At 37.7% G+C, this 24,026-nt stretch overlaps 1 protein-coding gene across 1 annotated transcript; it reads right to left on the reverse strand.

The window, feature by feature from the left end:
- Positions 1-149: 149 nt before the first annotated feature.
- On the reverse strand, positions 150-23,522 carry LOC141388217 (uncharacterized). The gene is made up of 4 exons (XM_073958238.1): positions 23,097-23,522; positions 10,724-13,701; positions 3,062-3,300; positions 150-505 (listed from the first exon to the last, which is right to left on the reverse strand). The coding sequence occupies exons 1-4, from the start codon at positions 23,520-23,522 to the stop codon at positions 150-152; spliced, it is 3,999 nt and encodes a 1,332-aa protein (XP_073814339.1).
- Between the last annotated feature and the right edge of the window lie 504 nt (positions 23,523-24,026).

Below are 24,026 nucleotides of genomic sequence, written 5' to 3' on the forward strand. Positions count from 1 at the left end.
TCTGCATGTAAATGTTTGTTTACGCACATTTCCTTTGGTGTTGTTGTTGTTTGGATGATTCCTAGTATTCGATTTGTGGCTTGGCATGTTGACTAAAAAAGGATTCGGAGTGTGAGAAGGTACAATTTCGAGGATAAATGTAGATTTAGTTATTCGTTTCGCATTTGAGCAGCTGTGTCTTCCAAGGGAATAACAACAAGTTTGGTAACAGGCCTTGTGACTGTGCCTCGTTCCGTTTTAATTTCGACTATTCGAATAAGATTATCACGGCCAGGAAACGCTTTTGTAATCCTGCCTAGTCGCCATGAATTGGGGGGTATATTGTCCTCTTTTATAACAACCATCATGCCTTCTTTTAAGTTTTCCACAGGATGTTGCCACTTGTGACGCTTATGGAGTTCCTTCAGGTATTCATCCTTCCACCTTTGGCAGAATTGTTGATGAATTACCTTAAGACGTTGCCAACGATTGACAATGGACATTGGACTGTTGCCAATTTTTGGATCTATCGGAACGAGTAGTGGAGAACCAATTAAAAAGTGGCCAGGAGTGAGTGCCGATAAGTCCGAAGGATCGGTGGACATAGGAGATATTGGACGCGAATTTAAACATGCCTCTATTTTGGAAAGTAATGTTTGAAATTCTTCAAAAGTATGCTTGAAGGTTTTCGCGACTTTTTTAAAATGGGATTTAAAGCTCTTTACCCCAGCTTCCCAGAGCCCACCCATGTGAGGTGCTCCGGGTGGGATAAAGTGCCAAGACAGATTTTGGTGAGCATAACCGGATATAACCGCTTCATGAGACGTTTTAATAAATTCTTTGACCAGGACTTTGGATGCGCCCACGAATGTGGTACCATTATCGGAGTGGAGGTGTAAAGGGCAACCGCGGCGGGAAACGAATCTGCTGAAGGCGGCTAAAAACGTTGGAGTGGAAAGGTCGGACGTTGCTTCTAAATGAATGGCTTTTGTGGAGAAGCAAACAAAAACGCATACGTACCCTTTTGTTATACGACAGTTTCTGCCAGAGTAACTTTTGATATCAAAAGGTCCGGCAAAGTCTAGCCCCGTATGTGTGAACGGTCGTGAAAGTTGAGTTCTCTCTGGAGGCAAAGCAGACATGAGTTGTCGTTGGCATTTGTGTTTGTACAGCACACAGGGCTTACAATTATGGATCGTTGTTTTAACAAGGTTTTTCCCCTTTGGTATCCAATACTTAGATCGAATCAACTTAAGGACCAGCTGATTTCCACCATGAAGTGAAAACTCATGAATAAATTTCACTAAAAGTCGGGCGAACTGGCATTTATAGGGAAGTAAGATGGGAAGTCTCTCGTCCTCAGACAAATCTGGACATGAGGCGAGTCGACCACATACCCGCATAACTCCTTCACCGTCAAGGATTGGATTGAGACTCAGCAGTGGACTATTGGATGGTATGTGGCCTTTAGTGGAAAGAACCCTATATTCGTTGGGGTAGCATACTTTTTGACTCAAGGAAATTAGTCGATTTTGGACTGCTTGCATTTCGGGACCGGTTATAATTTTGGAAGAAAATGTAAATTTCGATCTATATTTTGGGTGAGTTTGGAGAATAAACCTGTATATGTACGCCGAAACCCGTAAGGCTTTTGGAAAAGAGGAGAATTTATCGAGTATATCCTCAAACTTTTCGAAGTACGCAAAGTGTACTTTGACCGGCTTCCGTTCGAGAGCAGTTTCTTGGATAACGGTACGGCTGCCAGACAACTTAATGGGATTATCATTGAGCCACTGCGGGCCATGCCACCATAAACTATTGTCGATTAATTCTTGTGGAGGTAAACCCCTGCTGGCCAGATCTGCCGGGTTTGATTCGGATTTTACGTGATACCAATTGGAAATATTTGTGGATTCGATGATTTTGGAGACTCTGTTGGCTACAAATGTATTCCAACAGGAAGGAGGTTTGGAGAGCCAGGACAGAACAATGGTGGAGTCTGTCCATAAGAATATTGGATGTTTGGGAACTCGAAGTTGCGGAATTATAGTGTCAACAGTATCAGCGAGCAATGTAGCACCACATAGTTCCAATCGGGGAATAGATAGGGTCTTGAGTGGTGCTACTTTTGTTTTGGAACATACTAAGTGCGTATGAATGCCAGTTTGGGTTTTAACACGGATATAAATAACGGCGGCATATGCCTTTTCTGAGGCATCACAAAATCCGTGAAACTCAATATCGCTATAAGAATCATAACCAAACCATCGAGGGATTTGTAGTGATCGGATATTAGGATATGAAGCTTCGAAAAATTTCCACTTTTGTAAGGAGTCTGGAGATATGACGTCATCCCAATCGGTGCCGTCAATCCATATTTGCTGCATAATAATTTTTGCTATTATTATACATGGTGAAAGCCACCCAACTGGATCGAATAATTTTGAAATTTGAGAAAGAACTTCTCTCTTTGTGTATTTTGGTGGATTAGGAAAAGGGATTGTCGAGAAGTAGAAGATATCAGAGAAGGCATTCCAACGGATGCCGAGAGTTTTAGCTGTACTTCGGTCATCAAACTCGAGAAAGTCTTCGAACAATAGATGATCCGGTGGAAAATCAGAAAGAATTTCTTTGGAGTTGGAAGTCCATTTCCGGAGAGAAAAGCCAGCTGAATCCAAAGCCTTAATTAATTGGTCTTTAGAATCTCTGGCTGTGGATACAGAATGAGCTCCAGCTAGGATATCGTCAACATACATAGCATTTTGGAGTATTTCACTAGCGAGGGGGAAAGTGGATTGGACATCTTCAGCTAATTGCAACATTGTGCGTATAGCCAAAAACGGGGCACAATTGACCCCAAAAGTAACTGTTTTTAGTTCATAATCTTGGACCAATTCATTAGGATGCTTACGGAAAAGTATCCTTTGAAAAGAAGTTTGACTTTGGTTTACTAAAATTTGGCGGTACATTTTAGTAATGTCCGCGTTAAAAACGTACCTATAAAATCTCCAGTTAAGAATGAGAAGAATAAGATTTTGTTGTAGGACAGGACCTGGATAAAGGACGTCGTTAAGACTTAAACCATTGGAGGATGCTGAGGATGCATTGAATACAACTCGGACTTTTGTGGTTGTACTCTCGGGCCTCACGACAGCATGATGCGGCAAATAATAACACGGAACCGAATTCGAGTCATTTGTAACCTTTGTCATATGACCAAGGGTAATGTATTCGTTGAGAACCTCGTCATATTCCTCTTTAAACTTCGGTGTACGAATGAGCCTAGCTTCGTTCCTGAAGAATTGAGCCATAGCACTATTCCTGGATGATCCAATGTTTATTTCATTGGGAAAATTCTGTTTGAATGGGAGGAATACTTCGTATCTCCCATCCTTGTTTCTCTTTGTAGTAGACACATAGAGATCTTCGCAATACTTTTCTGATGGAGATAGGACCCTTTTCCGTGGAATGTCCTCCACCTCCCAAAACCGTGAAATAGCTTTATCTAAAGTTATTTCACAGAAATTCGAAACAATTGTGGATGTCCTAGAAGTCGACTGGCTTGGGGCGGGGCCGGAGAGAATCCAGCCGAATATCGTCTCCTGAGCCATAAGTGATCCACAAATGCCTCTCTTGACCCCGGCCAACATGATGACAGGGAGGACATCTGCCCCGAGCAGGATGTCAATTTTTAAGCTTTCATTAAAACGGGGATCCGCTAAAGGAATATTAGGAAGGTTGACGAATGAAGTGGAATCTACAGTGGTAGATGGAAGATTGCTGGATAAGTAGGGAACCACTAAGGCGGAAATGGGTACTTTAATGTTGGTGTTCTTGACTGGACTTAGCACAATTGAGCATTCTTTATGAACGCTAGCCGATATCGTATGGTTCAAACCTGATATCTGAGCAGAAATGTTCTTAAAAGGAAGGCGTAGGGTGTTGAACATCTTTTCAGATATAAAGGAACCTTCAGATCCAGAGTCTAGCAATGCGCGGGCCATATAATCGATCCCATTATAGGACACATTAACTAGTGCAGTGCTCAATAAGACGCCTTTAGAATTTGTGGAGAAACATGTCTGAATGGTACCTCCATTTGGGACAGTGGACTGTATGGTGGAAGAAGTTGGAATGGAAGTAGAAGGAGCAGTAACAATGTTAGAGTTATTGCGTTTCTTTGATGTGTGCGTCGTAGATGGTTGGACTACCTCTTGGTGGAGTAAGGTATTATGCCGTTTGTTACATTTGTAACAAGAAAACTTACTGGTGCAATGCTTCACCGTATGGACTTTTGAAAAACAGTTCAAACAAAGGTTGCTCCTTTTAATTTCGGAGTACCTTTCATTCGGATTCATTTTTAAGAACCGGGGACACTTTCGGATTACATGGACTCCAGCCGAGCACAGTTTACACTGGTCTTCGGAGACATTGTTTTGGAATGTACGAACGTGTTTAGAATTGGTTGGACATTTAGGCAGACTGCGAGAGGAGCCACTGAGATTGGAATCTTTCTTCCGAATTTCGGATACAGATTCCAATGTTCGGTAACGGTTGGTTAGGAATGCATCTAAGTCGGACCAATTTGGAATTTCAGACTTATTAGCCAATGTGTGTTCCCACAAAGTCAGTGTGGAATCTGGGAGGCGATTGCAACAGATATACACGAATATGGGTCCCCAACTTTCGACATCAATGTCGTATAATTTTAAGAGGGATATACAGCTGTTTATATCTCGTTGGAGGGTTTTGATGGCATCTACGTTTTCGTTGACAATAGTGGGGAGATTAAACAACGTTTTTAATTGGATGTTAACAAGAACCCTTTTGTTCTCGTAACGTGAACTCAAGTTTTTCCACGCTATTTCGAAATTTTCATTTGTTAGAGGAACTTTGCTAACTATTTCATGGGGTTCCCCCGTGGTCCTTTGACTTAGGTGGAACAATTTTTCGACCGAACTAAGTCTGGAGTTTTTATAGCAAATGGCTGTGAAGATATCCCGGAACGTGGGCCATGAAGAGTAGTCGCCATTGAAAATGGGTATCTCACAAGGGGGTAACTTGATGCCGTGCGGCACCACGGCCATCGGGTTTGAAGAGGCTTCTGGGATGGGGGCAGTGATAGAAGTAGTCATGGTTTGAAGTAACTCCCTAAGTCTTGCGCTACATCGACAATATGTGGCGTATGCGCTGCTGAACTTCCCTTTAACCGTAATGAGAATGTTATCATCGCCATCATTTTCATCTTCGTCTCCTTCTTCCTCCCCTTTCTCCTTTTCTATATCCACCAGACACTGACTGTAAACTAACTTTAGTTCATTCCATATAGTTTTCAATTCATCTTGATGGGTTTCGATAAAGAAGGTGGAGGACAAAGGAGTATCCTTATCGTTTAGGTTGGCATCAAATTCAACCAACCTGTCAGCTATTCTTATGAAATTACTTAAAGACATGTTTGTGAAAACTTTAGGGCGGAAGCAAAACGTTTGAGATTCCGCAAGATGAAAAATCTGATAAGTGAAATCAGAAACTACAGACTATAAGAGGTATGGTGGAGAAAGTTTTTGCTTCTAGGATGTAATCTTTAAGACGGAGAAAGAACCAAAGTAATAGTCTTTGAGGTTGAGGATAAACAATTGATTGTATATGGAGTAGAGAAAGTGTGCAAATCAGTTATAGGAGGATGGTAGCTTCTGTTCGAAGACTATGGATCACAAACGGTTGTTCGTACTGTTTGGCTAATGTATAAAACATGTATTAACCAAGTTCATAATACTCGGAAAACGGAGTATTAATGTGTTGTTTTGAAATGTTGAGCTAGTCGCAACAAGCTAGTAATGTATTTGGTGACTGAATAAAACGAGAAATTTTCTTGATTGGGGAAATTAGCTAGGAATCTAAATCTAGATTCCCAAAATTGTGTTTTTAGACCTTTTACAGAAATTTTCTTCAGTTATCGAATTGTATTTTGTTTGAAAAACTAGGAAATGTGTACATGTAAATACTTTGAGTTGATGCTGAATTACCGAGATGTGGAGAAATGCGATTTTTTCAATTAATTTTATGACATTAATCAGCATAAAATCCTGCATTAAATGGTAGGTCACGTTTGTTTCAAGAGGTTTGTTGGGCATCAGTCAGAATATTTCGGTCGTTGCTTTCCTTTCTTTACAGATATCAGCTGTTTTGATAGTAATTGGAAATAAAGGTCATTGACCCCCTTTGTTTGAAACTTCCAGTGTAATATTTGGTTAGTAAAGAGAAAAGTTGTGGAATGCAAAGAATTGAGCACAGGGCGATCAATACACAAAACCACATGTGAGAATCGATGCTCTCTGATTGTTAATTGCGATCCACAATGTATAATTAATGGGAGTCAGAGGAATGTAAGAAACATAGGAACTAATGAGAACGGTCCGTTCTGAGCACCCACAATGTCTAATTGTTTTTGGAGCACAACAATCGATAAAGGAGATCGATTTCCAATGATAAATCAAGAGAATATGTAAAACAATTAACAGATTACCAAATTGTTAAGAGTTCACAATGAAATCACTGTAACATAACATAGCAGAATGTAAACTAAAAGAATGCTGTAAAAGAGAGAAGGGTATGAGATTACAATGTATAAAACATGTAATCATCGGCATCCATATACATACATTCAGGTTCAGAAATTCAACATAAAACGTGTTTATTTTGTAAATCAGATGGTTGGATGTTTATACGAAAGAAATGTCATTACATATGTATGTACAAACATACATTACGAGCACTTTTAAATATTGTACATTCAATAATTCTAAATGGACTTTTTCCGGGGATTTCTTTACCAGATAATTTTACGGATTATATTCTTATTATTGACTCACTCAGTGTTCCACAATAGATTTAGATTCAATCCGATGTATGATTTTTTTAAGAGGTTGTTCCTTATATGGATGGCGATTTACTCCGAGGTGTTATTTTCCTTTTTTTTTAGATAGATTTTTGTTGGTTGAATTAGTTAAATTTTCTTCTGATGCGATTCTTTTTCCTTTGTGATTATTTTAATTCTTGTGCGTCTTTTTAATTTTTAACAACGACTAAATGTACACACGCTTCTCTATGCTTGTTTTGCGAATAACTGGGCAAAGTACGAAACAATGTAAACTAACCTGTTTTCTCCGAATTCTGGATGATGGTAAACAAATTGGAATTGAAATATCAGCGTGTTCTCCGAGTAAGGTAATCCGTCTCGAACTGGACCAAAAAATGTTGATGACAACGGGAGAGTTGGACCTGCGGTTGAAACAGAACACAATGATCCCAATACAAAGGCAAAGCAATAAAATTTGTCTTTGTGATTCCAATCGAGATTGTGGGAGGTATCTCCAGCAAATTATTAGAGGAAGAAACAAAAACAAAAACAGGTTTGTGGTTTCAAGATTGGTGGACAAAATGTGGATTTATTGATGACTTCTTATGTCTTACCAGTATGGCAGTTGGTGTCGAACAAGAACGAAGTTCTTGCGCACCGGGCGGAAGCTGTCAAGATAAGTTGACAAAGATATTTCTGTTATTAAAAATCCAAGTTAACAGAAGAAATGTTGTCAACTTATAACTAAAAGGAGTACTAAAGTAATTGGGTATTTTTACATAGAATGGAAATTAGGGTTGTAGGCGTGGGGAAAAATTTGTTGTTTGGCACAAACAGCCAGCATGATCTCGATGTTAACCGGGTTAAAAAAAATGAGGATCAGCCAGATCAGTCAGGTGGTTATAAACGGCTTGCAGTTGTTTATCATTGGTCGCTATTGGAGTTGTTATGCTTAGCTGACTGCGGACTTCTCCGGTGATCTGAATTTTGACCGATTGGTCGTGGAATGACTGTAGATTTACAGTTGTGAATGTTCGTCCTGACGTGTGTGTTAGTCTGAGTTGTAATCTTTCCACCAGTTTCCCAGAGATGACGGTGTTTGCAGCCCCGGAGTTCAGAATAAGCCTGACTTTATCACATCCGTTGGCAGTCAAAACTTTTGTCAAAGCGGTTGGCAGGAAAATGTGCGTCTTCGAACGGTAACTCAATCGATCGCTAACACTTGACTTAGGTTTGTTCTTTGGGTGACGTTTTTGTGCCGTGGTGGACGTAGACGATTTGGAACATGGCGATCTGGGATGTCGATTTGATTGCCCTTTTTTGCCTTTTTAATGGGAGATTCTGGTTCCGGGCTTAGGCTTGGAGACACTGATCTTCTTTTGATAACAGGTTTTGTGGAGGGATGTGTGTCCAAGTGAAGCATAGTGTGGTGAGATTTATCGCACACCATACATGTCTTCCTGCTGGGACAAAACTCTCTTTTGTGGGCAGTGCAGAGGCAATTGAAGCAAAACCCTTTTTGCCTAGCTTCGCTCCTCCTCTGGTTAACATCCATTTTGTGGAATTTTGGGCAAGATCTTAAAAAATGTCTCTCATGACATACGCGGCATTTTGGGAGAGAGGATGCGCTGCTGAAAACGTAAGATGTTATTAAATGTGTGAGCATAGGGAAATTAGCAATTTGGGAGAATGCAAAGTCTGACCAGTGGACGAACAATGATTCCGTTCTGCGTACGAATTTCAGCTACGCGAACCCTGGAATCTTTACCCATAAACACCTTAATTACTCTACCAAGTCGCCATTCTGTCGGAGGAAGGTTATCTTCTTTAATAACAACAAAGTCATCAGGTGCTAAATTTCGCTGGATTTGTTTCCATTTATATCGCCGTTGAAGGGTAGTGATGTATTCATTCTTCCAGCGTTTAGCAAAGTTCAGTTGAATGGTTTTCAAGCGTTGCCATCGATTCATAAGAGATAAATGATTAGTAAATTGTTCAGGAGTAGCAACGAGAGGAGCCCCTCGTAGTAAATGACCAGGAGTGAGTGGAATTAACTCGTTAGGTTCCTCCGTTAGAGGAGACAACGGTCTCGAGTTCAGTATACTCTCAATTCTCACCAGTAGTGTGGAAAATTCTTCATATGTATATTTGGTATTTCCTGCAACTTGTTTCAAATGTGTCTTCATGCTTTTGACAGCGGCTTCCCATAAACCACCCACGTGTGGAGCATGTGGCGGTATAAAATGCCAAGAAAACCCATGTAAATTATATTTGGAAACTATATGTTGTTCAGCGGATCGGAGAAAAGACTTGTATTCCTTGGATAGAGAACGGCTTGCTCCTACAAAATTAGTTCCATTATCAGAAAACAATTGGCTGGGAAGACCTCTCCGTCCTACAAATCTACTGAAAGTTGCAAGAAAGGCTTCAGAAGATAAGTCGGAACACACTTCCAAATGGATTGCTCTAGTGGATAGGCAGACGAAAATTGAGGCATAACCTTTTTGGAGTTTAGCATTCCGTAGACGGGATGTTTTAAGGTCGAATGGTCCCGCAAAGTCTAGTCCGGTGTTGGTAAATGGGAGAGAAAATGTGCAACGTTCTACTGGTAATGGGGCCATGATTTGGTGTTGGCTGCGGTGTTTGTATATAGTACAAGTTCGGCAGTTACGAATACAGGATCGAACGGCACTTTTTAGACGGATGACGAAAAATTCTTGTCGAATTGCACGTAACATTACTTGATGTTCAGCGTGAAGTAAAATTGTGTGAGTGTATTCAATAAACAGTTTGCAGAATCGAGACTTTTCAGGAAGGATAATTGGATGTCTTTCATTGAAACTTTCATCAGTGTTGACTAAGCGACCGTTTGCGCGAAGTAATTTGGCTTCATCGAGTATAGGATTTAAGGTTAATAACCTGCTTTTTCTTGGTATCAGTTGGTTAGATTCTAACGCCTGATACTCCCAGGGATAGTGTGCCATTTGTGCCAATCGTATAAAATGATATTTTACGAATGAGATTTCTTGAGAAAGTATGACTTTATCCTGTAATCCGGGAATAGTGTTTCTACGACATCCATTTATGAACCGAAATACATAAGCAAAGACCCGGAGAGCTCGGGCTAGTGATGAAAAATCTTCCAGGAGTATGTCACCAACAACTTGTGTGTGTAAGGAAATAACCTTTTTCTCTAGTTCTGGTTCTTTGTCTGTCTTCGATTTTGGCCAATGCTCTGGTTCCATGGTTAACCAATTTGGTCCATGCCACCAAAGATCACTTTCTTTAAGTTCTTCAGCTGTACATCCTCTAGTGCCAAGGTCTGCAGGATTGTCAGCAGAAGCAACATGTCTCCAATCAGCATTTCCCACATTGTCAAGTATTTCCGAAACTTTATTTGCAACAAAAGTTTTCCAATGGAAAGGTGGTTTACTGACCCACGATAAGGTTATTGTGGAATCAGTCCATAAATAGATTTCGGGTGAAGAAATTTCCAGATTCTGGCAAACAGATTTAATTAGTTTTGACAACATGGCGGCACCGCAGAGTTCTAGCCTTGGGAGACTCACCGTTTTCAAGGGAGCAACTTTGCTTTTTGAAACAAGCAGGTTTGTATGAATTCTTTTATCTGGGGTGGTAGCTCGGATATATAGACAGGCACAATAAGTTTTTTCGGAAGCGTCACAATATCCGTGTATTTGAATTTGATGTTCAGGAGAGAAATGAATCCAACGTGGAATTCTAATCTTCTCTATTTCGGAAAATTTTGAGATGAAAACACTCCATCTTTCAAATGACTGTGGGGTTAATTCTTCATCCCAATTAGTGCCATCAATCCACAGTTGTTGCATCAATACTTTCGCAACTACGATAATGGGTACCAACCACCCAGCAGGATCAAACAATTTGGCAACTATAGACAAAACCTTTCGTTTTGTTACGGAAACAGTAGGTAAATCAAAATGTGTCACCTTGTAAAAGAAATGATCAGAAATGGCATTCCATTGAATACCCAACGTTTTAGTTTCACTGACCTCTTCGATCCGTAACAAATCTTCGTTGAGAAGATCCTCCGGGGGCAGGTTTAGAAGTATTTGAGGATGATTTGACGTGATTTTCGTCAAGGGAAAACCAGCTGAGTTTAGCAAATCAATCACCTCATGCAAATACGACTTTGCTTCGGTTAGAGAATGAGCACCTGACAAGATGTCATCCACATAAATTTGACTCTTCAGGATCTGTGACGCTGTTGGATGTGAGTCTTTACCGTCATTACTTAATTGAAGCAAAGTTCGTATCGCCAGGTATGGTGCACAATTTACCCCAAATGTAACAGTTTCTAAGCAATAATCTTCAACTTTCTCTAAAGGGGAGGATCGAAACAAAATTCGTTGAAATTGCTGATCCTTCTCATTAATAAATATTTGGCGGTACATTTTCTGGATGTCGCCGTTGAATACATATTTGAAAAATATGCGTAAAACAACGTTCATTAATTCATTTTGTAAGGTGGGCCCAGTATATAGAATATCATTCAATGATAATCCACTAGCAGTTCTTTTGGATGCATTGAATACGACTCTGACTTTAGTGGACGTCCTCTCAGGTTTCACTACAGCGTGATGTGGCAAATAATAGGACAAGAATTGGGAATTGTGAACAATTTCGGAATTTGTGGTCAGTTTCATATGACCCAAAGTAATATATTCAGCAAGTACTTTATTGTATTCTGTTGAAAGTTCTGGATTTCTTTCCAGTGTTTTTTCCATTCTTAGGAATTGGCCCATAGCGGCAGGTCGAGAAGAACCAAGGCATTTGTCAGATGGTAAATTTTGTTTAAATGGTAGCCTTACTACATATTTACCATCAGATCTGCGAGTAACAGTGTTCATGTAAAATTCTTCACACCATATATCGGATGTAGACAAGGATTTCTCATTAGGTATGCTTTCTAATTCCCAGAATTTTTTTAGTTCATCATTTAATGGATCAATTGTTGTAGTCCAAGATGAAAATGATACAACGGAGTTAGAAGAGGGTTTGCCACTTATTATCCACCCAAATTCTGTACTTTGAGCCAGAAGATTACCAGAAACATCTTTTTGTAAACCTGTTTTTATTATTCTCGGTAAGACATCACTACCGATGAGCATGTCTATGGGAGCAGGTTTGAAAAAGTTTGGATCAGCTAGTTGTAATTGCTGTATGTTTGTGAAATCGTTGATACTGGCAGGAGAAGATGGCATTAATTGGTTTAGACTTGATACTACAATAGCGGTTGTTGTCAGTTTGAAGTCAGATTGCCTAGATTTCAGCGTAATTTGACAACTTTTAAAAGAATTTTCAAGAACAGTTCCACCAAGTCCAGAAATCAATGTAAATGCCTTCTTTGTGGGGATGTCGAAACGATTTATTATGCGACTTGATATAAAGGATTCTTGAGATCCTTGATCAATGAACGCACGTATTGTAAACAAGAAACCTTGATGTTCAATGTCAATCAACGCAGTTGGCAACACAGTTCTTTCTCCAGATTGCGAGAAGTTCGACTGGGTGTTTGAAATTTGTGAATAAGCAGCAGCTGACGTGGTCGGCTGTTCATCATAATAAGTTTCAACATGGTAAGAAGCGGAGGTGGGTTTTGACGTTTGCCACCTTTGATTGGGTCGTGGACCCGCGGTAGCTGAAACTTGCATGTTATTATTACATTCCTCAGGGTGAAGCAAAGTATGGTGTGACTGACGACAGGTTTGGCAACGATGTTCACTTTTGCATTTTTTGGCTATATGACCATACGAAAGGCAATTTTCACAAACTTTATGATCAAACACAAATTTCTTTTTATCCGATAGAGGCCATGAACGGAATTTTGAACAGTTTCTTAATGGGTGATTTTGTTTACATGCTTTACATGTTTTCTGAAATCCCTCAGTGGAAGCGGACGTGTTGTACGAGGCAACTTTTTGGGAATTAGATGAATGCGAATTTTGCTTCCGTATATCGGAAACAGACTCAATCATATTTAGCCGCTTTGTAATAAATTCATCCAATTGATCCCATGAGGGCATTTCTTTATTATTGGAAAGAGAACTTTCCCAAGCCGTTAGTGTATCGTCGGGTAATTTGGAAGAAACCCAATAGACAAGGATTGGATCCCAAGAGATCACTGAAATATTATAAGTCCGAAGGACAGATAAGCAGTTATTTATGGTGTATTGGAGATTCCTTAAAGATTTTTCTTTCTCCGAAGACACATGGTCGATTTCAAATATTTTTCGCAGCTGATGATTTATTAGAATTCGCTTATTTTCAAAGCGTTGACGTAAAGCTTCCCATGCCAAATCGAAATTGCTGTCAGTGAGAGGAAATCTTTTTACAATCTGATTGGCTTCGCCTCTTGTTTTTGCCCGTAAGTGAAACAGTTTTTGGGCCGGTGACAATTGTTCATGTTTAATGTAAATAGCGGTAAACATGTCCCTGAAACTCGGCCACTTATAGTAGCCGCCACTGAATAATTCAGTGTCACAAGGCGGTAACTTTAATGAAAAACCGGAGCCCGAATTGGAAACCTTTTCTTCTTTGGATTTGGGCTCAGAGCTCAAAAGTTTTTGCTGCTCTATGTGAATTAGGTCAAGTATTGAGGATTTACATTCCTTATACGACCGACAGCACTCAGTAAATTTCCCATGTATTTCTCCCCTGGCCTCTTTCGTTAAATTTATATCAGTAGAAGTCATTTCATTTTCGTAAACCGCAACCAGTTGACGCCAACGCCTTTCCAAGTCATCAAGTTCAACTTGTAGGCTAGACGATGAGTGATCTGGTAGTGGAATTAGCGCAAATTCAGCGCAAAACGTGACCACCTGGTCAGAAAAAAAAAATAAATTTTTGCGGAACCTGCTCGGTATTGTTTGTAGCCATTTTGAGAAGCAATGAGCCAGAAAATTTACAAAAGACTTTCTTCTAACTTAGTTGAAACTCTCAATTTTGTCAGATATTCAAATGAGAATATCTTAAATTGTAAATTGTTCAACTTTGAACGAATCAAAATGAAGTTTAACTTTTAGTTCTTCAACAAATATTTATCCAAAATTTTAATGTTAGAAAAATATTGCAAGACATCAAGTTTAAAGGGAATTGAAGGAAGAAGCATGTAAAGTGCGTGGAGCAAGGAATTTCAATCAAAAGGTTGCAAGCAGTTTCAAGATAATCAGCGAATTATTACTTTTTTTTTTTTACTATTCACCCACCTCTTGGGATTGCCGGTTTTGTCTATGACAGATTATTTTGCCTTATTTGCCAAGCAAGATACCTTATCGCCGGGAAATTATCAATAAACAAGCCGAAAAAATTTTGTACTATGTCCGTATGTTTTTTTGTTTTTGATTAGATTGTAATAAAGTTGATAGACGAACTCGCAAATGTACCAGAAAGAGAATAATATAAGAGGGTATGAAATGGACCAATGCAAATAGAAACAAATAAACGAACCTTATTTTTCGTTTGTAGCTGGATGAATGCCTTTTTTTCTCGAAAGTGGTGGTGCTCAATATATTTTGTGCATTAGTCTCTCTGAGAGTTGCTTCCCTTGGGAAAATAAAGATAATGTATTTTGTTGTTGTAGCCACGTTAACGTATACGGATGATATTGGCTGTTTTAAAGACTGTATTCCTCAACCACAGCTGTGAGCAATTACGAACTATATTTGCACATTAACAAATTGTTGTCTGTTCTCTTCACAAGGAATGCATTATATTTTCTTCTTAGAACAGTGTTGGTCAGAAATTTTGTTGTATTAAGTGTGGTAAGATACTCTTTCCTTTGCTAAACAGTGGCAAATCAAGAATAAAAAGAGAATAAGTGCGATTTGTTTTTACGCTGCCGTAAGAAAGCGAGCACCAGTGTTTTAGAACGCCTAATGCCTTTAGCTATTTTATAGCGCAGCTTTTAGAAACTTGGCCTGGATGAAGTACTGCGTTTAAACAAATTTGGTTTCACGAAACACTGTTTGACGAATTGCGCACTAAACTTTTTCTCTCATATCTTGACACGAATATTGTTTGACTGTTTCTTTCCAACTATTGATATGTTCGCACGCTATTCCCACTTCAGCGTCTTTTAAAAAACCCAGAAATGTAAATCACAGGGTAAGTAGTAGTAGGGTCAATACTTAAATGTCGCTCGATTACCAGAAAATTAACCAAATTTGTGAGCACACGTTTCTACAAAAGAAAAAGACCACCACGAATATATGCCAAAATTCGACATGCCTCTGATAATTTATAATGTCGAAGCGATCTAACTACTCGCCTAACTCTCACTTTTATCTAAGAGGGTATCGCACCAGTTGTAACTATCAGGTTCTGTTTGTTTACATAAGACTAAATTCTTCCTACCCTTGAAGTGGATTTAAATCAGAGTATATTCACTCGATATACTTTTGGAACATTCTTAACTGAATAATATATATTTCTACTTACAGAATATTTTTTGTTTGTTGTCAGTTCCTCATGAACGTAAATCCTGTTAACAGATGCGTTGGCTTGATGGATGACACAGCATTGAGGGAAAAGGCAAAAACAAAAAATTTATCGACCTCACTGAAAAATATTTCATGCATATACTTAGAATCTGTAAAGATTTGATTTGGAATCCAAGAACTGCCGTCTTTTTACACTTCCTCTATATTATTGACTTTGACAACCTGAATTCATGGCCAGTATGGACGTACTTTTTGCTACAATGGGCTGTACACACCGGGTTTTTGTTTTTAGTTGAGTTGGCTGGTCTCTCCTTCTGTTCTCTTTCTACACACGTTCTTGCATTAAATATTTCCTCGCTGCTTGCTTGCAAAAATGCCGTTTTTATTTCTGGACACTGTCGTTAATTTTTATTTGTCCACAAATGTGTAGCAATTATTGTTTTTAAATTGCCTCAATACTCGTTTTGAGATGAGTGTGAACAAATTATTTATTTATTTTTTGACCACTTGTAGCGCATGAATTGTTGATCCCTCTAAGTAATTTTCACGAGGTTTCTTTTTTGAATATTTCTCAGAGTGTCGTAGAAACGTTTATTCTTTCTTGTAATTTATTTATTTTATTTTTTTCCAATCACGTTTTTCAATTTATGTCATAAGCAACTAAACTGTCATAAGCAACTAAATTATTCAATTCTTTTGTGCATTCTCCCTTGTTTGTCCAGGAATGTTTATTACTGTCCTCATTTGTATTTTGCAATCTCTGTGGTTTGTCCCCCTGCTTTCACCAGAGAAACTAATTCTTTCAATGGTTAAGAGTAATTAGGACCATAAATATTGACAAAGAGTCAAGGTGTCATCAATCTGGTGCCGGTGTGTCTGTATATGTATGTTTCGTGCACCCTTGGTTACAACCGGTGTTTTTGGGCGAAGAGAAAATATCAACTGATAGTAAAGAGACAAGTTATACCCCAACCAGCTGATGGTGTGTCTGTATATTTGTGTTTTGTGCCCTTGGTACATACCCAACGTTAATGGGTGAAGAGACAATATCAGTTGGCGGTAAAGAGGAAATTTATACCCAACCGGCTGACGGTGTGTCGTTGTTGTTGGGCAAAGAGAAATCAATATTGTGAATATGGACAGCAGAGTACGGTTATTATCAACCAACTGTTTACAAATCAGTGTTGCTGGGTAAAGAGAAAATGTCTATTGACAGTAAAGAACCAAGTTCTACTGCCCCAACTACTGGTATGTCGGTTTGTGTTTTTGATGGTCGAAGAGAAAAATTTTAATGTTAATATCTTAATTTCTCCAGATCTTCGGAAAGAAATTTAATGTGTACCAGGAAAAAAACGTAGAAAGTTTTACTTTTTGTTTTTTCCTTTCTATAATGACACTTATGTCCGATCTATTACTTCTTCTCGTGCCAATGCCCCTGATACTGAATGTTTTCACACATAAGCTGGAATATATTTGTAACAATCAAACAATCAGGGTTTTTATTTGAGTTGTGTGAATTACAAGGAAAGTGTATAACAAAATATTTGTTTTTTCTGTTTTAAATACATTCCTCGCTCTTCGGTTGTTTTAGAGAAATGTTTGTTTTGTGGTTAGATTTTTTGAGGTGCGGGTAATCGTGTATACATGCATTTATGTATGTGTAGTTGTAGTTCTTTTGTTTTGTTTGAACAAACTAAAGCGACTTGATCTCTTGCAAAAATGAATATATTTGAAGAGATTGACACTTTTGTTGCGTAATTAAAATTTTAAGCGGGTGAAGCAAAAATTGTGGTTTCGCTCTTAATATGCGGATATTTAGTTTTTGGCAGGCAGAATTTAAATTCTGTAGCGATTATACTTTATGTTTTGTTGCGGGTAGAAGTGTTCTGCTTGCAAAATGCTCTTTTGACAAAGAGATTTTGCCGACCTGGACAGAAGCTTTTTCCGTGTTTATGGGAGGAAGCAAAGGTGTGTATGAATTCAACGTCTGAATTCAAACAGCAATATTGACAAACATGAAACCCTAAATGCTCACACTTTTAACAAGATCTTACATACCTCTTTTCCATGATGTAACCTCTTGAATTTTTTTTGGAATCTTCAGATGTGGCGGTGGACGTAGTCCCAGATCAAAAAATAGCTCTGTTCTTCCTCAGAGGCTCGACTGGACCATGTACAATTACGGGAGTAAGCCTGGAGTGGACTGTATGAAACTTTTAGCGGTGGCAACTCCTATAAGTGTAAGCGGCTTTATTTGCGGAAAATGAAAGGCAGTTGACTTCTTTCAAAATGTAAAAATGCTGCGGGTTTTATTTAGCTTCTTGCTACTTCATAGATTGGCTTCTGTTTTACAAGTAAATAGAAAATGTTGTTAGACATTTTGTTTTCGACAAAAGGCAAGGAAACAAATGGAATTAAACGTAAAATTGATTGTCTTTCACCCAAATAAGTGAAAGCTCGTTTAGAGCAAAGGTTGCCATATTAAGATTATTCTAATTAGTAACAGTTAGAATATATTTAAAATTCAAAAGTTTACTTCATAGTGTGGAATTCATTCACTTAAAAACTATGTTGTGGAACGCAGTTCAACAAGCGCCGATCACTAAAAAAAATGTTCACCAGAAAAATAACAGGATAATGATAATAAAGCCAATGCTAAAGCGATTTGTGAGGAATTAAAAGCATTAGTATGCCATACTACTCGACAGGTTTCCGAAAAAATCAAGAAAATTGAAATCTTAAGAAGCCTATCAAGTATTCTAACTTTTAGATCCTGTTCAAATTATATGGTATACAGTACGTATTTATAAGTTTACAATTGAAGAGATTCTCTGTCATACTAGAACCATTTGCCTTTCTATCATTGAACAATAAGGAAGGAAGTGGACTACTAACAAACAGTAATTCGCTGGTTGAAAAGTTGTAAATATGTACAAAAGTAAATAATTCATTCTGAAAGATTGGATCCTGATGCCCCACGCTGGGGGCCATTTTATTTATTTAGTGTTCAATTCATAAAAACTAGTTAAAGAGAATGGAGGGAATGTCATCCATCAATTTACTCCATTTTGAGTCATTTAGCGAGGAAGGATATCAAGTTGGGAAAAATAGAATTTCAGTTGCGAGCAAGGAAAACAAAGGGAGCCATTTATTTGTCTAGCTAACAGTCTGGTAGGGGGGGTTCGGGTCTCCCTTGACTCAATTCTTATCGCTTCCTGAACACAAACAAAAGTTTATTTTAGACTCCCGAATACTAATCATACCTACGATTGGCTGGTCAAAGTCTCTGATCAACGCCTGCACCCTCATTGATTCAGAGTATAAGATAAAAATGGAAGAAAAATAATAACGATCAATCCTAAATAACACTAAAGGAACTCCTGTTGTTGATTGGAGTTCGAGCCTTATTACCCTACCCAGCCATGGTATCGTTGGCTTTAGTTTAATACGAGACCCCAAATACGAACATTTACCCCATTAAATTACCTCGCCACCTTAAGGAAAAAATATATAGTTTAGCTTTCCATTTTGTATTTTACAAGGATACTTTCAAAATTCATCAATGGATATATTATAATAATTCATGTTTTCAATTCAATAACGCATCAAAATGCTAATGGTACATATTCCATGACAGATAGAAATTTCATAAACTAAACTGATTTTTAAATATGATACTAAAACTCCATCCAAAAATTATGCTTCCTCATAAATAATTCAACTTCAGAGTTCGTTAACAGAAGTGGACAATTAATTGCTTATTATATTATGAGTTCATATGAAAGTGGTTGTCAAGATTTCTTCTTGAAGCCAAAAACAAATATTGAAAAGGATTTTTTTAAATAGGAGACAACTTGTGGATGAATTATCTATACATTGTTTGTAGGATATGGATTAAAATGTCACATAATAAAAAAATGATTCAACTGATGTGTAATGAACGAAACCATTAGCATCATGCGAATACATACAAATAGGGAAATGAGCCTAACAATAGTGATTTTATTCGGAAATTAAGACATACATATATTAAATTAGTTATTCGGTTGTTAAATTTCGAGCTGGGTATTGTCTATTAAATATATTTATCATTGGTTAAGGACAATAGCATTTCTGAGTAAAAAAATCTGCCTGAGGGGCTTATTGCCTTCAGATAATTCGGGATTTCAGCAAGGATAAACGGATAACATTAAAACAATCGAAATTTTATATAGAATTATATACGTTTAAAATACTTTCAGCTTATTATTTTGATTGTGGTCTTACTTGCCCGGAATGTGGCGCACATATTTATTTATTTGGTTGTTTTTTTTTTCTACACAACAAGACAAAATCTTATGATTACAATGTAGATTTATAAATATACATTAGGTATCCATGTTAAAAATTATCACAAATAAAAATAAAATGATTTAAAATTTAAAGCGTAGGTATTTTTGTAAATTAGTTTATAATAATATTGAATAAAATTGGATTATTTGTTTTTTAAATATCATTGCGTTGCTGATGCTTTGTACATTGTGGGGTAATGTGTTCCAAAGACGTATTGTGGTAATGAAAAATTGCCATTCAGAGACAAGGCTTTTTCTTCTAAATGGTACCAACTTTCTTCCACGGCGTGAACGAGTAAAAACTAGCTTTTCAAATAGGTATTTAGGTTTTTGGCTTACAATAATTTTGTGCAAAAAGAGTAAAACCCTAGTTTTGAGTAGGGTGTTTAAACTGAATCCGTAGAGGGAAAGTGCAGTTTGGGTGACATGCTGCCTTCTATTCAGACCATACACATAGCGTATTATGCTATTGAAAACAACGATAAGCTTACGGAGGCTTATAGAGTCACAGTTTGCAAACAGCTCGCAACCATAAATCAATCCTGGTACAAGAAATGTTTTGGCTATGAGGATGCGTATATTAATCGGTGTGTACGAATGTACAATCCATAATGCTCGTAGCTTGGCATACGTTTGGCCAGTAACAGAATTTATGTGATCTGACCAACTCAGTGAGCTATTAAATACTACCCCGAGATTCTTTGCCTTAGAAACAATATCAATTTTCTGATTGTTTATGTAGATATTGGGGAGATTTTGAAGACTGAACCTTTTGTTTTTATGTATCATTAAGCATTTTGTTTTTCCGGGGTTTAACAACAAGCCATTTGCTTTAGCCCAGTTAGAGACTCGAGAGAGATCAATATTAAGCTTGTTAATGGTGTCACCGACATTCTTAACGGGCCCGCTTAACAGAACTTGAACATCGTCAGCGTACATTGTAATTTGACTGTATATTAATTGCTGGGGGAGATCGTTAGCATATATTGAAAAAAGCAAAGGACCGATGATTGAGCCCTGAGGTACGCCTTTGGGTACTAATAACGGCTTTGATTTCTTAGTTCCCGAACAAACTGACTGTATCCTGTTGCTAAGGTAGGACATAATTAGGTTTGAAGCTGTTGAAGTGAAATTTAAAAGACGCCTTAGTTTCATGCAAAGATGTAGGTGATCCACACAATCGAAGGCTTTAGAGTGATCCAACAGTACGAGAAAACTAATCTTACTATCGTCAACATCCTTTCGTATCGATTCTGACACCTCTACAAGTGCCGTAGTACAGCTGTGGTTAGGGCGAAAGCCTGCCTGTCTATCAGTAAGCAAGGACTCCCGGTGGAGATATTCTGTCATTTGAGAATGTAATATTTTCTCAAAGACTTTTCACATGTAGCATAGTATAGAAATAGGTCTGAAATCCTGATTAGATTTAGGGACAGGAATTACTTTTGCGTGTTTCCATACTGTTGGATATGAACTTGTGGTCAGGATAGAATTAAAGAGGTACGTAAAATATGGTAAAAGTTCTGGAAGTATTAATCTTATAAATTTTGGATCTATATCATCTAGCCCAATAGCATTCGATTTTACTTGGTTAAAACTTTTAAAGACCTCATCGCGCGTGACACAACGAAATTCAAAACAACGGTCTACATTAAAATTATGCGCAGACTCATTACTAACGCCATAAAAAGATGTGTCTACTGGTAATGTCGGTATGCTTAAAAAAGCTTTATTGAGTTCATCGATGTCTCCCTGGTATTCTGTGAAAGTTTTTGATTTTCCAATGCCTATGTCCTTTATAATATTCCAAGTGCCTTTAGAGTCTGCTGCCCTGTTAAATTTATTTGAGAAATACGAGGTTTTTGCTGCTTTAATATGATTATTAACAAGTGTTCTTGCTGATCGATATTCCTCATGAAGCTCTGGGGTTTTAAACCTCTTCCACCTAGAATACGCCAATTCTCTCGCCCTTATATGTGTTTGAATCGTGGAATTAAACCAAGGCTTAGTTTTAGACGTTGTTCTTTTGGTTTTAATGGGGATCGTCATATTATAACTCGAAATAATATTTTGTTGAAGGAAATCCAATTGTTGATCCACCGTAACAAGTGTATATAACTCACTCCAGTCAACTTGACAGATCTTATCGTTAAGATCTGAATAGTTCAGATTTTTGTAGTCTCGATATGTGTAGGTATAAGTCTCCTCTTCTTCACGTATGGGAAAATTGTATGCAAGGTATATCAGGTCGTGTTTAGAAAAGCATGAAACAGAAATCTGATCATATAGTTGAATGTTGTTTGGATTATTGACAAAAAACAGATCTAAAAGTGTATTTGCAGTTGAGGAAAAGTGTGTAGGATTCGTATTATTAACGTTGATGAGGCTAAGTGTGAGCATTTTGTCTATAAAAGAGGTGTCGACAAGGACATTTGAGTTGAAATCTCCTGTTATAATTACATCATGGTAGCCGACAGTAACTCTTTCTAAAACATCAATGAGTTTTTGTGTATCGACTGTGTTATTGGGGCGATAAATACAACCAATGAGAATGTGCTTATTGTTAGCAGTTAGTTCAACAAACACGTATTCAATGGGATCGCCAAGGACAGATTTCAACTTGAACTTAGCTTTTAAGTTATTCTTTGTAAATATGGCAACGCCCCCTCCTCGCCTTCCCCTATCAAATCTGAATACAGTATAACCATTTAAGCTTATAAAGCCATCAGGAATATAAGAAAACAACCATGTTTCTGAAATGCAAATAATATCAAGACCCGAGTCCTCAAATATATATCTAAATTCATAAAGTTTGTTTACCAGACTTTGGGAGTTGAAATGGCATAATTTTAAGCCTGTTTTTTGTTTGGCCAATATTCTTACCATATCCTTAGTTACGTCTTTGGAATTTATATTATTCTTAGCCAAAGTCATTTATAAGAGTAAAATGACATGCAATAAAAGCATCAGCAGCACGAAAAGTTAATAAAGCACAATTTAAATTGGAAAAATAGGATAGAATTAACAAACTAAAAAAGTACAAAATGTAATATATAAAAAAAATTGAAAAAGAGTTGAATTGGATTATAGTAATGAAAAATAATGAATTTAGCTTTGCGATTCTGCTCCTGAAACATCTTTCTCCATCCGAAACTCATCAATAACTTTAGGATGAAAAACGCATATGGGCTCATTGCAGTTAATGCGTTTGATGTAAACCAGACCACGAAATGTGTATGCGGCTTTGATGAGACCCTTTTACTTCAGAAGAATTGCATCTTGGAGTAATTGATAATTGGCGTTCGATATGTTTTCGTTTATATAGAATTGTGAGTTTGACCTGAATCCAATTGAATTAAGCATAAGACCATTCCTATTTAATTTTTTGAAAGCGGCGACAGATTTCAAGAAGAAGTTTTTGTCGTAAGGATTCATAAATTTTACAAGAATAACGCCATCCGGCGAGTTCTGTTTCTTGGTGTTATTCCTGTTTTGCAGGCGATGAATCGATTTTACTCGAGGTTTTGACAAGTTCATGGAGTCACAAATGTTGGTAAACACTTCCAGCAAGTTTTCATCGTGTTGATAAGGTATTCCATTTACACGAATCTCTGAGGCAACATGCGAATTTTCTTGTCTGAGCAATTGCATTCTTAGATCATCAATCTCGGATTTCATTTGAGCCATTTCTTCCGAGCCTTTTTCCAAACGTGAAACACGCTCATTAAGCTCGTTGAAATCTGTTCGGATGTCCCTTAGTTTTCTGTCGAGCTCTTTTAAAATTCGATCCTCCGTCTCTTGTAACATGGTTTTAAATTTATTCAAGAGTCGATCGCTTAGTTTGGAAAAACGATCGTCGAGCATCTGCATAGCGCGGAAAGGTGAGTCTGTCGATCTTGGAGTATTAGTGGAGTTCCCATACGTACGATGAATAAAACTCTCTCTATCACGCTTAGGTGCTTTGGGGGGGGCGAATGATACTATCATTATCAGCAAATAAATTGATCTGGGTATAGTCCCCTTGATTTTCTTCAAGCATGGTTGTGTTGGTGTAATTTTAATGTATTGAATAAGTATTAAGTATTGGTCAGTAACGGCCAATTCAATACAACAAGGTGACACACAAAAAAATAAAACTGTTAAAGGCCGTCTTGTAGTTAATTTGTAGCACACTTTTGCGCGGTTTAGTTAACAGTTTGTATGTTACCACCAAAATTACTGTTAAGAAATTAGTACATATAGAGCTTTTGAATAATGCCAGTGTCGTATTCGAATTGAGTGCCTGGCTAAATTGTGTTTGTTTGTTTGACAATATATTAAAGTTAAATGTCATGCACTCTCACTGCTCTCATGCTTTTTTTTGCTTTTTTGTGT

The sequence above is a fragment of the Musca autumnalis genome, unplaced genomic scaffold (genome assembly GCF_047663935.1).
Source record: "Musca autumnalis isolate F117 unplaced genomic scaffold, ASM4766393v1 scaffold_8, whole genome shotgun sequence".
NCBI classification, from domain to species: domain Eukaryota; kingdom Metazoa; phylum Arthropoda; class Insecta; order Diptera; family Muscidae; genus Musca; species Musca autumnalis.